This window comes from Ambystoma mexicanum, chromosome 11, assembly GCF_040938575.1.
Source record: "Ambystoma mexicanum isolate Mex_15411 chromosome 11, UKY_AmexF1_1, whole genome shotgun sequence".
Taxonomy (NCBI): Eukaryota; Metazoa; Chordata; class Amphibia; order Caudata; family Ambystomatidae; genus Ambystoma; species Ambystoma mexicanum.
In genome coordinates this window covers 98,675,278-98,691,485 of record NC_090934.1, presented here as the reverse complement: position 1 = coordinate 98,691,485, position 16,208 = coordinate 98,675,278, and the positions used below count along the sequence as shown (strand labels likewise).

The 16,208-nt window shown below is 43.5% G+C and overlaps 1 protein-coding gene across 3 annotated transcripts in view; it reads right to left on the bottom strand.

Annotated features, from left to right (window-relative positions):
- Positions 1-16,208, bottom strand: part of THRAP3 (thyroid hormone receptor associated protein 3) — a 422,162-nt gene that overhangs the window by 298,974 nt on the left and 106,980 nt on the right. For all 3 annotated transcript variants that reach the window (XM_069622622.1, XM_069622623.1, XM_069622624.1), the window contains 2 exons: positions 13,137-13,300; positions 3,351-4,220 (listed from right to left, as the gene is read on the bottom strand). In XM_069622622.1, the coding sequence (XP_069478723.1) occupies positions 3,351-4,220; positions 13,137-13,273 (1,007 nt within the window). In that variant the 5' untranslated portion in view covers positions 13,274-13,300. The remainder of the gene's footprint in view (positions 1-3,350; positions 4,221-13,136; positions 13,301-16,208) is intronic.

The window sequence follows — 16,208 nt, the reverse complement described above, 5'->3', positions numbered from 1 at the left end:
TCTCCAGGTTGAGTAGGATTGCCTTTCCTTATGCAGCCAAGGACTTCAAAGCGGTAGCCTGTGGACTTGCTTACGTGGGTCAGCGATTTCACCCAGACGTGCAGTGGCAAAAGTTTGAAGCTAAATGGCAGAGCAGCAAGAAAACACTGGTAGGGGGCTCCTGGGAACATCAATCTGTAGCGGGTCACACAACAAAGAAACCAGACAAATTGCCTGAAGTGAAACATTATGGGACGTTATCCCAAAACCCTAACATGGAATGTCAGACCCTGGCAATCTTGAATAAGGAAAACAGAACAGCTCATTGTGACTACCCCCTGTGAAGGACTGTAGAATTCCCTCAGTGCAAGCACCGGAGAAATGTCAATCAAGAACATTTGGCAAGCCCCGGTAACAGGACTTGCAGGCCAAGGAAAAGAAAAAAAAAAAAACAGGAACCTCTTCTGGGTGTGCAGACCGAAGGTTAGACGAGACAACCACAGGAGCAATGGCAATAGAAAGATACTTGCAGCTCAGATTCAGCTCTGAGAGAACCTCATGGGTGACTGAGGTGGAGCCTCGCAGCTCATTACTTGGAGGGACCCTCCAAGAAAGCTTCATTTGGGTCATTCGCACCATTTTACTTTAATGATGTTCCATATTTTGTTTCAATTTTCAACTGTGACCACCGTGTCCATAGTGCCAACTGAATAGCAAAGGTCATAACAGACTGAAAAGTTAGATTCTCTCCACCACCAGTCAATTCAAGCCCTAACCTGACTCCAAAGAACTTTAGGAAGTAGTCTGACCTGAATGCATAAGCATGTGGTAACATTTCCTCACTGGGATCTTATTTACATCATGATTGTGGGACATTTAGCAAGTGAGATGCATACTTAGAATTGAATATCAGCATATGCCACACCTAGATAGAATTGTGAAAGTTGACCTGCGCCACATTTGGATAGGACTGCGAGGGTCGGCGAGTGCCACACTCCGATAGAATTGTGAAGGTTATCAAGTCCCACACTTAGAAATGTGAATGTTAGCATGCCCCACACATAGAAAGGACTGAACATTGGCCTGCGTCGCATCTGGATGGGACAGTGTTGGCAGGTGCCACATTTGGATAGAATTGTGAACATTAACCTGCGTCGCATCCACTCTGCAGGATTCTCAAATCTAGGAGTAGCCTCCATCCCCATTTGTTATATGTGGAAACCCATCCACCGCAAAAACTAGGCCTCTCCTGCTATACAGGACACTCAATCCAGGCATAGCACCCATCGATCTGTAATGTATTGGGAAATACAGGCCTCTCCCCTCTACAGAATCCTCTAATCCAGGTGTAGCCGCCATCTGTCTCTTATGCGTAAACCCACTTAGCGTGGAACAGTTGCCTTTGCCCATGGTACAGGACACCCAACTCCAATTATAGCCTCAATCTTTGTCTATTGTATGGTGACACGTAGTGTATTGCGACCTGGGCCTCTGCCCCACCATACAGGATTCTTAACCCAAGGCATTTAGCCATAATGCGAAGGTCAGCTGCGAGACACATAACCCACCAACCAAAAAGCAAAACAATTCGGCATACCAGATTCGTACAAAAACCTACACAACCACTTCTCGCACAGCAAGCCGCATGCACTCACCACATCGCAACAACACATAAGCCACACCAACAGCACACAAGGCCCGACATCGATCAGATACTCACACCAAAGCTCAGCGCATGGTGTTTACAGAACTGTAGCTGCCAACAGGACACTACTTCACACAATCCTACTCCCTCAGCTTACTAACCCACCCAGTCGGCTTGTTTACAGATGCACCTGGCATCAATTCAATTGACGGTGCGCAATACAAATACATATAACATAGTATTAAATATGACAATGTATATCAAGTAGATTTTTTCTGAATGGTCTCAACGTGCAATTTTACTGCTAAAGGCAACATTGAGGACAAGTAATGGCTTACTGGGAACAGGTCCATGGACTATGGTGCTAGAAAGATTAATTATTTTGGAAATCACAAACTCATGAGTGCCGAGGGCAGTGGCTACACTGTCTCCCAGTTTTGCCATAGCGAACTTGCAGAAAAAAAAGTGGTAGGTGCAGAGGGTTCAGTAGGCCACACCCAGACAATAGAGTGCTTGTGCAAATCCATGGTGGAAAGCAAAAGCACAAGTAGTAGGATGCCCAGCACAAACAACCGCAATCACAGAACACAAGGGCACCTTGCCAAAAAAGGAAAACAGACGAGGACTGTTGGTTGAGCTAGGAGCATGCACAAGCGAGTTCCCATACAGAGGGCATCTTGTACTATATTATTTATATAGGGCTCTTTCCCCATTTTATGGCCTCAAAGCGTTTTGTGGTTGGAACGCCCTCGGTGAGCATAGTCAATGTGGTGGAGGTTACAAGAGTTTTAGATTAAGAAATGCTTGCGTGCATTTTCACCGGCTTAGGTGGCTGGCTAGGCTCCACTAAGCAACCCAAGGTCAGGCATGTGGGTGGACGCTGTTGGTAATTAGACAGCTATTGTTGAATATTCAATGTGTTACCAGCTATACCGAATTTTCTTTTTGTTGGTAGTCGCGGTATGCTAGTGGCAGAGGCGTGGAGGTACGTCAGGTGTTTCAGTGTGGCTGTCTATGTGCGCTGCTAGACCGGATGGGCATAGCTGCATTCATTGTGCATGGATGTTTGGCTGTGCCAGCAGCATGTGTCGACAGACGTGCTCAACAGGTATACGGACCGTACGCTTTGATGTAGTTCTGCTGCAGCGTCCTTTGTTCAGTGTGGACGGCACATCTCATTTGTGGTCTTGCTGGTGCAAAAGTGAGTGGCAAGGGCAGGTGAGGTTATTGCAGTGTGCCACAGCGAATGGCTTCCCTGCCGTATTTGACCGGTAGGGGTGTTGCGCATGGGACGATAGTTTGCCAGGTGAGCCGCGGCGAATGTTGCAGGCATAAATTCTTTGACTGGTGTATAGGGCTGTTGGGCTCGCAGTGTAGTTTAGAGAGGGGAAGAGTTTGGGTGGGAGTTGGAAAGAGGCAGGTTTTAAGGGCCCTTCTGAATTTGGTGTCAGTCTAGACGCACAAGCCCTTCTGATTATTTTTAAAATAATCATCTAGTAGTCCATAAGCACCCATGTAAAAACGTTTGGGTTGGCAAAAAAGGACTTCAGAAATGGTCTCTCGAGGTTCTCCATCTCCACATGCTATTTTACAGATCTTCAGGCAACCATTACTTTTTGGGGAATCATGAATTGCTTTACATAGGGAATAAAAGATCAAAAGAGTCCAATTCACAATGAACACTGAGTTTTTACAAACTCACAAAATGACAAAATACACAACATACCTTTTGGAATATGGACCTGCATCTCCAGTCCTCCCCTCATCCTTCTGGTTACCATAAAATGCACTTATTGTTGGTGAGGTTTTGTTGAAGAGGCCCTTCTTTGGAGGACTCATACCAGATGCATTGTGGTCAAATGGACTCTGGCGTGTCATGGCCCGAAATGAAGAGCCACTTGGTAGAGCCGTGCTCTGGGGTGAAGAGGGGCTTTTCTGCAAGGGATTTGGACGTGGAGAGCGCCTCACCACCACAGACTGCACAGAACTCTTTAAGGTAGGGGCACGGTCCGGACTATGTTGGGCAATTGGGCTTGTGTCGTAGGAAATATCATGCCATTCTTTAGATGTTTCAGCTTTAGAGTTTGGTTCACCACCTCCAGACAAAGAAGTTTCCTTAGAATCATCCTCCCCAGCAGTTTGAAGAGCTGCTCGTTTGTCTTTGGACTTTGCTTTCTTCTCCTTTTTTGTTCTGCGCTTCGAAGATTCAACTATGCTGTGATTTGAAGAGGACGACTTTGAAGAGGAAGACCTTCTTGACCTGTCTGATGACGACTTGTCAGAGTTCCTTGAATGACTTCTAGACCTTGGAGAAGGAGATCGCCTTTTTGGGGTTCTGGAGCGGGATCGTCCCCTGCGAGGACTGTAGGGTGGCCGGTTATAATTCTGCCAATTAGGTCGGTTGTAGTTGACATAGCCCCCACGGTTATATGGACCTCGTGGGTAAAATCCCCGGCCTCCTCTATTATTTCGGAAATAGTAAGGTCTCCTGTACCCTCGGTTGTTCCCTCGGAAATTATCCCGATTCTGGTATACTCTTGGATAATTCCTTTCACGGTTGTGGGATGGGGAATAGGACCTTGAACGTGACCTAGAACTGTAAGAGAATGCACACTTTTAAAATACAGTAAAAGACGTGGGTTTAGAATGGAAGACAATACATTTAGTCATTCTGAAAAGAACACGGTGCTGATGCAGAGCACAACATGTGGCCATTCTCCCAACATTCAGAAAATGAGATGTCCGATACTCCACAACAGTCAATCCAACTCACATTTGCAGCACTTAGGGTATTCAGCTTGCAACAATTTGCATTTTAAAAAAAGGAAAAAAATTCAGATGGCCATATATGACAATATAACTTACACAGTAATCTGTTGCATGTACCTGCTTTGAATTACATGCTATGCGTAGCCCTCCATCTAATGAGTGGCTTGGAGTAATTTTAGAAGATTTTCATAGCAATGATAAATCTTCCTGACCTGTGTCCACCCCAGAACTTTGATTTTACTGGTAGATTCTTTTTCCTTATACCTCAGAGTGGGAACCTTTATCCACACTCAATCTTTTCCTCTTTTTATGGGTTTCATTTTAAAGACTCCATAGTGTCTTTTAAAAGTTATTCTCCGACAACTTTTTAGCAATAATTGATTGCGCTGGGTTGCCCTAAAGGTCTCCATTTAACCATCTCTGGTTAACCTTGTGAGAACTACTGTTCCCAAGCGTAGAAAGGATCTTTGGATCCCTTTTACATTTTTAGGTGACAGCACCCCCACCCTATGTGGAGTGCTGGGGCGATACCTTTTAGAATGGGATACATGGTAACATTTACGTTACCAGGACAAACGTACCTTAAATGACTTGTGACAGTGACCCTTTTTACCAATTCAGTGCACCTCTAAGAGGCTGTTTCCAGAGCCCTGGTAAAGTCACCCATGAATGCCCATTTTACCAAAATTGCCCCTGAATTTTTTTTCCCCCCCAGGTTAGCGTTTCTTCTGCTTTTTTTCCTTCCCGAACTCCTGGGCAGGAAATTCCTGTACCTGTTTTTATCTTCGGCGGGAGGCCTATGAACTGCCCACCCAGTCTCCAGAGTGTCTAAAGGCAGGAAGCGAGGGAGTCCAAAACTCTACAGCCCTTTTCAGCCTGCGAGAATCCAGTTCAAACTGGCCGGCTGTCCTAAAACGGATTGCAAACACCCCTCCCAAGTTTGAATGTTGCAAAGCTGTTTAATTGGCTGGAAGCTGAAGAGGCAGCCGACCCCTGGAACCCGAAGAGGATTATAAAGGGAACGTGGCTGAGAAGATTTCCAGCGAACGGAGCACTTAGTGATCCTTGCTACAAAAGTCCTTACCAGTGGCCTGTCTTTCATTTACTTAAAGGAATTTAACTACCAGATGTTTTGCTGCAGATCCAGAGGTCCTCCTGCTGCAAATCCAGAGGTCCCCCTGCTGCAGAATCTGTGCTGGCTTTGGCACTTACCTTAAATCTCTGGCGATTCCTGTGTAGTTTTGGGCTGTTTTCTGTGATTGGGAGGTGTCTCGTCCATTTCAACCAGGCCCACTGCTGGAATCCTCCTAGAGTGTAGAAGTCCCTGGACCCTAACAGTCTTCCTCTGGAACTCTGAACTTTTCCTGCAACAGAGCCCTCGCTCACCCGGCCTATAGCTGGCTCCTAGACCACCAGGGTCCCTCTTCTGCCTCGGATAACACATGTACTAGACTTGGGAAGGGCTGGATATTTAAGGGGTCTGCCTTGAAAAGAAAACCAAGTTTTTAAAAGTTACTTGTAAATGAATTAATTGGTAACTAGCTCTGAGTGTAGTTACAAAAACATTACTTACCTCATATGTCTGCCATTCTGAAACATATATAGGATTTACTTACCTTGAATAAGTGGCGTGCTTTCCTAAATAAGTATTCTCAAAGTCTTACTTTCCTTAGAAACTGTCTTGCCAGACTAAACAGAAAGTAGATGGGTTAACTTACTCACCTGTGAATTGGGTTCTCCCCTTACCAAAAGTAATGCAGCTAGTTTCCCTTTATTATTCCCGTTAGGATAATTGTATGAATGTCACAAATTGGGTCTCGCTTCCCCCGACTTGCTGTTGGCCTGGCCAGAATAAGTCTGCCTAGGTCATACTTCCTTTTAGGTTGCTGGTAGCTCCTTACAAAAGTAGATACTTGCCTTTAGTATAACTTATCCTAAAATAAGTTTGTTCTTGCTTCCCTTAGTCTGAACTGAAAAGCAACTAATTTATTACACCCCAAATTCCTACTCCCCTAGAATAACTTATCCTAAATCAGAGTTATATCTTTTTACTGTTCCTAGAATGCGTGCTCCACTAGTCAGAAATGTATTGTCCAGTTCAATTACCAGGTGATTTCTTGCGGATCCTCAAGGTATAACTGACAGGGTCTACTACCCCTGTATTACTGTAAAGTAATCTGAAAGTAACTTATGCTTTTTACTCACCAAGAATAGGGGACCTATACTGAAATGTGTATGGAAAGGTTTAACTTACATAGACTACTGTTGGTTTTCTAAATAAGGTCTTTGTAGTGTTTTTTCATTATGTGTTTATAGGGCCTGTGATGATTCATCCCCACAACCCCCCCACCGCCCCTACCTACCCGGTTATGAACCTCTGGAAGGAATTTGACAACCGATACCACTACACTAATGACTGGACTGACATCTAGGAGGAGAAATACTTCGCCTGCTAGGCCCCCAGCTCAGGGATGCAAGCCAACTTTGGGAGATAAGGGAAGAAAATCGAGTAAACCAAGGCATAAACTAGGGAGTGAAAAGCAGCAATTCCCTTTTGTGGTCGCAAGGCCAGGCCATCCATTATAGCCCAGAGCAATCTGAATGTAGCTGGGCCCTTCCTCCACCCTCAATCATCCCATTAATTGCCAGTTTGCCTGCCTTCCTCCAGAGGTCCACGTGAAACGAGTACCTCTTCTGGAGGAAGGTAATCTCCCACCAACATTCAAAAACCTTTTTCAGGCTTCAAACCATAGTCCCCTTATGTGCAACGTGTTTGAACTGGTCTCACCCCTGTACTCAAATAGTGTCATTTGTAAGGTAGGAGCAGACTGTCTGATTCAAAGGAAATTTGACAGATCAAACTACTGTTGTATCTCGAAACTGCATATAAAATGTCGCTCATCTGTGATAAAGTGGAGTGTAAGAGTCCAAAGTCTGAAATGCATTATAAATATGTTCCTGTACGCACTTATTGGCATCAGGGGGAAGCACTATATAGAGCTAAACTCATCACTTTAAAAAGGGAATTCTACACTGGAAACTGCCTGCGAGCCACTTTTCATTCGTACCACAGAGTTTTATGCTCCAGTCCGACCATGTTAGCTGCCTCTGTCTTTCAGGGTCTACAATGGTCTTAAGTGACAAGCATTCCAGCTTTTGGGTGTCTGATTCAGTCTTCATGCGAGTCACATTCAAACAAGCGTACTGCACGAGAAGCGAACTGAAGGTGTTTTACTGGAGGTCCACTATGAGGAGTCAGCCTAGATTAGGTCTACCTATGGGTTTGTGAGGCCATGGCAACAGCCATGCATTGCCAATTCAGGTCTGGTTTTTGAGGCACAGATAATCTGATCCGACACCAGACATCCTTGCTTTATAATCTTCAAGTCATCCTGCATGCCACCTGCCAGGAATGAGGATATATAGATATATCTATACATTTTTTTTTTTTTTTAAAGTGGTGGAAGCTGTAGTGCATACGCTGTTGCCAAGGTCATCCCTTTCTTTCTAAGCAGTGTTTAGATGTAAAATCCACAACGGTCTTAAGGGATGACTTTCTGGCCAGAGAAACCACCAATGTGCCCAGTGGAGATTATTTCCTCAAACTAGGGGTAGGACTCGGGAAGCCTTTTATATTCAGTTATGCCTCAGACGTGGACTGGCCACAGTAGGTGACAAGAAAGTCTCCATCGCAGGGTCAAATATAAGACTAGTTAGTGTAAACTGAGGTCAAGTTACTACCTTGGGCTTTAGAATCCAATAGAGGACCCAAAATTGACAGATTTTCACAACCATCCTTCCAGTCACCTTGGAAAACATTATGAAGTCTTTTCACAGAGACGCCTATGCAGAGGGTGGAGGGAAGGAGATGGGGACTCTAGAGTACTCTGTGGCGGTTGCATACTAGACATTGAGCGTTACAGGGAAGGTAGGCAGCAATGACCATGTACAGGAACATCGGTTTACCACATGTAGGAAACAATGACCGTTCGCAGGGAGTTCTGGGAAAGGCATCGGCGGGATACAGCAAGCTGTACCCCACTACAATTCACAAAATGTTGCCAACAACCAAGCACACGGACAGCTGTGCATGGTGAATAGCACAGGGAAATGGGTCACATTTGGAGCACCTAAAGCACAAGCACCTTAGGGAACTTTTAGACTTTGCATCCAGGAGGTCTTAGATGAGGTGGTGCAAGGGGCATAGGCTGGAAAACCAGTCCGACGAGCGATGGGGCGTTGAACATAGCATCAGTTAAACAAATCTGCCAAACTTTGCAGTTTACATTTGTGATGAGAATTGCAAGTTTAGTCTATAGTATATATTCTGCATAGGTGGTGTTCTTAATCACAGATCCCCACAGCAATGGACACCCTACAATCCAACGAGTTAAACAAAAACTTGGTAATTTAATACTTTAATGGTTGGTTTTGAGAGACAACTGGAGCGGGAGGGGCACACAGAATAACACTACACTTGGTGTTATTGCATGCAGCTAAGTGATTGGATTAGAAGTAACTGGTACTTGACAAAATGACACTAAAAAGAACAGCATAAAAGATGCATAAGAAGCCAGGTCATCCTGGAAGCACAAACTGATGACCAGAAACACGCTCAAGATTTAAAGTACAAGATTGAAATTCAAAGCAGGCATGGTAAAGAAGAAACCAAACATCCAAGCTACCAAATTCTAATTGAAATTAAATAAAACTACCGAATTCTGAACAAAGAAAAAAAGCTTTACAATTGTAATTACAAGAACCTCAGCATGGAAAAACAATTCACTATCCTACCAAAAAGCTTTCCCTCACAATTGACCCACAACTCTGGGTCCAAGAAACAGCAGATGTCTAAATGCCATCATTTTAATCTGCAAGGCAAAAAAAAACACGTTTCAAAGAAAAGGATTAAAAAAATTGTCCAACAAAAAGTGATTATTCTTTTTTTTTTTTAGAACGTCTCCATTGCAGCAGTCATGCACAATTATAAAGACAAATGCTTCCACGAAAATATTTGAACCGGGCTTTCAAGTGCCAAAGAAAAAAAAAAAAAAAAAGTAACATCTCAAGCAAGCTTTGATGTAGTTCACAACCCTCCTCCCGCCCCCTACAAACATTTCGAGCATATGAGAGAGAAATGGTCACCTTTTTCTTGGTTTTTTGGACCCTCGTTTAGTTGCAATCTTGGTTGCCGTTTTTTTATCGTCCAATGCCATTCCATTTCTTTGACGGGCAGCAATGTCAGAAAATGAAATTGCCCTAGTATTCCTGAACTACGTTCTTCGGAGGTTTACAGTGCCAACTGCCGATGCCATCAAGCTCCTGCGTGCCTGTTGCCAAATTAAAAGCATACCGCCACCTTATTATCTAGCCTGGAAACGGTGGGAGTGGCTTGAAGGAGGAGCCACGATAACAGCACCGATTCCTTCTCAGGAATAGCACCGACTAGAAGTTAAATGTATGTCCAGTGTGTACATTCGGCCCTTTTATTCACAAGGTCAGAAAAATAGATTAGGTGAAACATTTCAAAAAATGAATAGGTTTGGCTCCAGCAGAGAGGGAGACGGCCCGTGGTTTATTATAATTGCATTCATCCCAATGTATGCATACTACACGTGTTATGCTCCGATGTAGAGCAATCTTGTCAGATTTTAAAGTAATCCTTGCTCTCCATTGGTTAATTTGATGAGAATTCCAGCCGTATCTGCCGGGCTAAGATCCAGTTACATTGTCAAAACCTTCCCATGCAACATTGTCTCGGGCCTACAAAGAGAATCCTTTATTCAAGAGTTTGCTCAGAGAAGGACTAAAGCTCCCGCTTCTGTGTTCATTAGGAAACATGCGATCGAAGAATACGAAAAGCTTGAACTCCTGCAGGAGGAGTATGAACAGCCTGCGTCTGTCCCCGGGAAGCTATTACGGATTCCGAAGGTATAGACTGTAGCCTTGGGAAATCCTCCACAAAGCGAAATCTAGGAAATTCGGCCACTGTTACCCGAATCACAGCAAGATGCAGGGTCCAACAAGTGCTCTCTGCCCCAGCCTCAATAAAAGATTGCAGTGGCCGTTAACTGTGCCAGTCGTGTTGCATGAATCTCTAGACACGAGTCACATGACTAGCAGGCAGCTCGAAGAACACGCACCACTGGGAATTCCTGCAAAGGCTATGGGCAAGTGCAGCAGGTGTGACACAGGAGGCAAAAATGCATTAAAAAATAACTGTCTTCGCATGCTGCTAAAATTGCCTTGAACGTGCCAACAACTTCAGTTTATAGTTACAAGTTTGTTAGAAAGGTCTAATCTAAAAAAAAAATTTAAAAAAAGCATAATTCACAGGGAACCATTAAAAACGGTTTGGAAGCATTTGGATATCCAACTGAAAAGGGGATTTCTAAACAAACAATGCCTAAAACAACCACTAAATAAAAACAGAACAAAATAAAGCTGCCGGTGCGCTCAAATGTCCACCTTTCCTCGTATGAATAGCAGACCAGCAAGAATGAGTCAACGAGAATACCTTGCTTAAGGCAAGGCTATCCATTCCTTCAAAATGGACTGCTGCACTAGCGTATCACCATTTTAAAATGATCCGTTTTTATCTTCACTTACGTGCTCCAACATGTTGCTCAATACTCAAAAGTACCAAAAAGGTGTAGCACCTCTAGGATGCACTGCTGATCAGAATTACCATTTATAGCATCTTTTGACTGGGGAAATACAAAGCACCAGACAAGATGACCGGATTTCATATATTTTAGGGGCATGTGCACTGGGTTTAGGCAGGAAAGCAGAGGGTTGGTGGGTAGGGAACTATATAGGACGGTCTCTATAGATGGAAACTTGCCATGCCATCACTCCTAACAATTAGACGGACAGAAAAGAAATGCCTACTCCATAGGACAATCGATACGTAGAACAAAAATTGCAAAGACCAAGACATAAAAAACAACTAACCCAAGAGCTCAAATTTCTGCATACATCTCACACAAAAATCCACAACCACCTCTGCGCATAGCAAACTGCAAGCACTTCACCACACCGCAACACAACTCGCGCAAACTGTATATGAGGACTCACATCGATCAGATATTCACACCCACGCTGAGTGCACAGTGACACCAGTGACACTTTCGTATGCCCTCTTTACCCTAACGCCGACCGCTGCTAGTTTGCAGATCCGTCAGAGCGCCTGGGACGAATTCCGTTGGCAACGGTGCGCGGTACAAATACCTTTAACATATGGGCCAAGTGAATATAACAATCTGAGTGAACGCCTCAAGGATCTTCTGGTTCTGCATAAGATACAGTTTCAACTAACTTAAAACAAGCTAGTCTGATTTGACCTCTAGACAGTTCTGCAATATATCACAAGGTCAGACTTTCTGTATTAAATATCAACTAAAAATCAGTGTTTTGTACATATTCCACATCTGATATTAATGCCACATTGGTTTTACCGTTTTAAAGCAGACTATTAACACTACACAGAATAATCCCCTCCTAAACTTTTTTAAATAACTCAAGTAAATATAACTGCAGCAATGTTGGCTTTATCCTCAAACTAGTCTCTTCGGATATATTTTCAGAAACAAAGCAAGTAGTCTTTAAAGCAGGATTTGGCTGGGTCTATACCAATGCCACCACCAAAGTCAATACTTTGAATCTTTCAAAAATTCGTTCAGTCAATGTAGGTGGCCTTATACTTCAAACAGCTGGTGTACTGTTAGTCAATGGCATCAACTAAGGTAGACGAGACTGCCCAAGTGGACACTCATTCAAAACCGGTCAAGACAGCTGATAAACGGCAGTTGGATACATTAGAAGTGGTTCGAGTTCTCAAACAGTAGGAGCTATTGCCTCGTGAACATCGGGGCGACCACTAACGGCTGGCAGCTGCAGCAAAGCATGCCAGGCCATGTCTTTCAGCAAGACAATGCGGGGCTGAACTAGTTCTGCCAAAGCAAAGAAACAGCTGCTAAAAACAGCAGACAAATGAGCTCCTACCAAACCTAATCAGGACTTAAAAATATCTTTTGAAAGGGATGCAGTTCACTTTGTACGTGCTTTTAAAAACGAGTTCAGGTTTCTCACTAAAAACACGTACAGCACTTCACTTTAGGCAATAACATTTTACAATTCTATGAATCAGGTTTTCAGCATTTCGGCGCTAAACTCGTATAAAAAGTTCTGAAATGCATTAGGTAAGAGTAATTAGAATGTGTCCAATTAGCCAACTGAATCTGAGGTATGGAGGGGCATACAGGAAAGCGTAGAGCCAGTAATACCCGTTTAGAGAAACTCAACCTGCCACTAAGAGTGCAAACAGTTCACAAGGCAAGTGCTGGAGAAGTAACCAGGAATGCTTCGTATTTTAGGGCAGAATGAAAAGACTGTACGAAGGTTCACGCAGCCAAGCACACCAGTGAACTGAGTAGATTGACGTATTTGTTAAAGCACAGACAGTCGCTCCGAATCATTTACAGTACATTTGTCAAGTGTAATACTTATTTTAATGGGATAATATTAAAGCATGCTATGTGACTGGGATTTATATTACTTGCTCCGCTGCCATATGTTCTCCAGAGCTAGTTCATATTCAGACTAAAATCAAATGTTTATTGAGCTCTGCGCATTTGAATGGGGGTGGCGTAAAATCAAATCTCGCTTCAGTGAAACTTGAATGTGCAGGACAAACTACAAACAGGATTGCTTCCTAGAAACAGTTGTAAAAGTGAAGTTTTACCTGTGCCTTCTCTTTCGCGGATGAGACAATGAGCGTGAGCGAGAACGTGACTTTGAGAATGAACGTGACCGAGACCGGGAGGGGGTCCTTGAACGGGAGGACCGCGAACCAGACTTTGATCTCGCCATCCTGGACATATATCGACAATTCCAGTCTGATCACACCTGTTGTGGAAAACAAAAAAATTACACGTCATTGTTTGTATATGTGGTATATGTTAATCAAGTTATTACAGCTTGTAGCAGAGCAAGAACTCATTCAAAATCATAACAGCATCCCCAGCCACACTTTCAGGGAGCACAAAGTTAAGTTCTCAGGCAAAACAGCAATTTAGAACAGATCAACATTATAGTCAATAAAATATTTGTCAATTCTCGTTGGATTTTTTTTTTTAAAGAACATTGAGTTAACTCAATTTAAGGGACCACTCACGGAACATTGAGTTCAAAGAAAAATCAGTGACAAACACTGAATGAACATGTCCGGTCATGTTAAATCAATGCACGATGTAGCATATGCAGTGTCTCATGAAGGCTGCACGGAGTGAAGCGATCGGAGATCCCAAAATGTGCACGCAAGATCGTACCCATGCCCAACAGCCACCTCCCTCCCCTTCTTAAAGGGGAAGCCTGAAATGTTCTGTCGTGTTGCAAAAGCATTTGTATAGCGCGCCCCGTGAGGTATCAAGGTGCTTAAACTTAGTTGGCGCTTGAGGTTACAGAGTAGGAAGCGTGAGATGAATTACAACATCGTGGAACGTGCAAAGTAATACATAGTAAGCAAAGTGCAAAAGATGGGTATAAAGTGATCACATCCATTGTGCCTATCCCCATGTTGCAGGGCGGCAGCTGCACACAGATGCGAACGTCAAGTCAGTGGGCAAATACATGGTGCCTACCCCATGTTGCAGGGAAACTGCATGCAAATACAATACAAAAATTAAAGGGCATTATAGGGCTAGGAAGAGATGGATGGGTTGTGGTAGGGCAGCAAGATGGGTGGGGGCAGAGCATCACAGGCGACAAGGGAGGGTGAGGGGTGGGCGACCAGGGAGGGTGAGGGGTACAGCCTCACAGGCTCCCGGTGGGGGGAGTCGTATGAGCACAGCTTCACATGCGACCGGGGCTAGGTAGCGTAGCTGTGCCTTTGTCGTGGGCAGCCAATGGTTTAACTACAAAGACTACCTTTCAAAAGCAACTAAGTCCAATGCAAAAATAAAACCAGTTTCTTGTCCGACAATACTGACTGAAATCCTAAAATGGATAAAAAGTTGCTACTAAAAAGATAAGGTCCAGGTACTTTGAGAAATCAAAACCAACAAAAGTCGCTTCACATGTGGGCAAAACGCGGATTTGGTAGACCCACAGGCATGAACAAAAATAGTGCATGTCGATGTCAATTTAACTGTCCAAAACAAAATGCCCTCCAATATCGTATATACGAAGACTGGACTGTTAAAAACACACCGATTCAGTGTTCGAAGATGTGCCTCCAAAAATCCCTTTTTTGTTGGATGCAAGCAGGTTATGAGCTAGATGCTAGCAAAAAAAACAGTTTTACGTAATCTTAAACGTGAGAAATGCGCCTTACAAACTAGAAAAGAAAACTGCAGCCAAATGGGCAGCCTAGTCCGTGCGAAATCGGCCATTTCCATGAAACCCGAATTAAAGGAATGTAGGTCTGTTAGCAGGAAAAGCATACTTTGCAAGCGTTGGATTAAATAAACCAATGATCGGCTGCCTAAAGGGGTTACTCATGCCCCTCTCTACACGGCTGTCACAAGTGAAATAAGCACTTACACAAGTTTGACATTTACAGAGCAAGGATTCAAACCATTTGTACTTTTCTAAAACCTCAATCAAATATTTTATCCAGAACGCCAATCTATGATTAAGAAGCAACCCTCAAATGCTGTACCAACATGTTTAGCGCATATTACCGGCTGCTTCGAACAAGGTCATTTGATGTACTAAAAGTCAGATACTTTTACCGTGAGTTGAAGGGACATCTTTAGGACGATGGGACTAAATTCCATGATCTTCTCATTTGTAAATACAGAAACCAAATCTCCCACAGCCATAGTGCATGAGCACCACCACTAAATACATTGGTTGCTGAACCGACAACCAATTAGTCCTACAAACGGTAACAGCCAAAAGCATTTCTACCGTAAAGCGACCATATTGTGCATGCAAAACAAGCCACGTGGGACGTTGGGTTACTGAGATTTATACTGCGCACCACTTATTTGCATGGTCTCGTGTTGGGGGTAAAGTTAATTTGGCGCGTGAGCACGTCAGTATGAACATAAGAATACGGGATTACACTTGAGGTTCGGCTACTTACAAATTCCACAATCCAAGGTCAACCTCAAAATAAAAACGTGTTCAAGCAACTTCTCACTGGGAGAGCTGTCCGTGTCTTAAATATATCCAGAGGGACTGGTCACTTCAATATTAAGTTTAACACACTAGGAAACTAAGATTAATCAGATGCTCGCCAGTTTTCGAGTAGTATAGCCAGGTCTTCCAGTTACAGATCTAAAGACAACCTCCACAAAAGTACGAAAGGAAGCAAATGCATCGAACCTAAAGGTGCCCTGCTGCCCCTACAAAAAAGCTTCACATGCAAAACTGTACATATATTGGAGGGGCTCTTGACCTTTAGCAGTCACCTGTGGTGCCATTGCAGACTAAATTTCATTTATTACAGACTTCAAGACATTCCCAATTAATGCCTTGGGCGGCATGTCAAAGACACCACTGTGACCCTTATGTATTACAAGATTCATATTACGCAAGCCTAGCTCACAGCAAGAAGCACGCACACCAGTTAGACATGCAATAATTAAAAATAAAGACCATGATTAACAATATTCCGTCTCCCTAAACATGTCCAGGATTTCATTAACAAATGAGACATCTGAAGAATTTGAGTGATACATCTATATCAATATATAGGATACATTACTCACTGTAATCGTTTCTCTGATGCTTGCATCTGCTTAGATTCACATGCTGTGCATAGGCAGACATGTAGTGGAAGCTATGGAGCATTACAGTTTTCGAAACT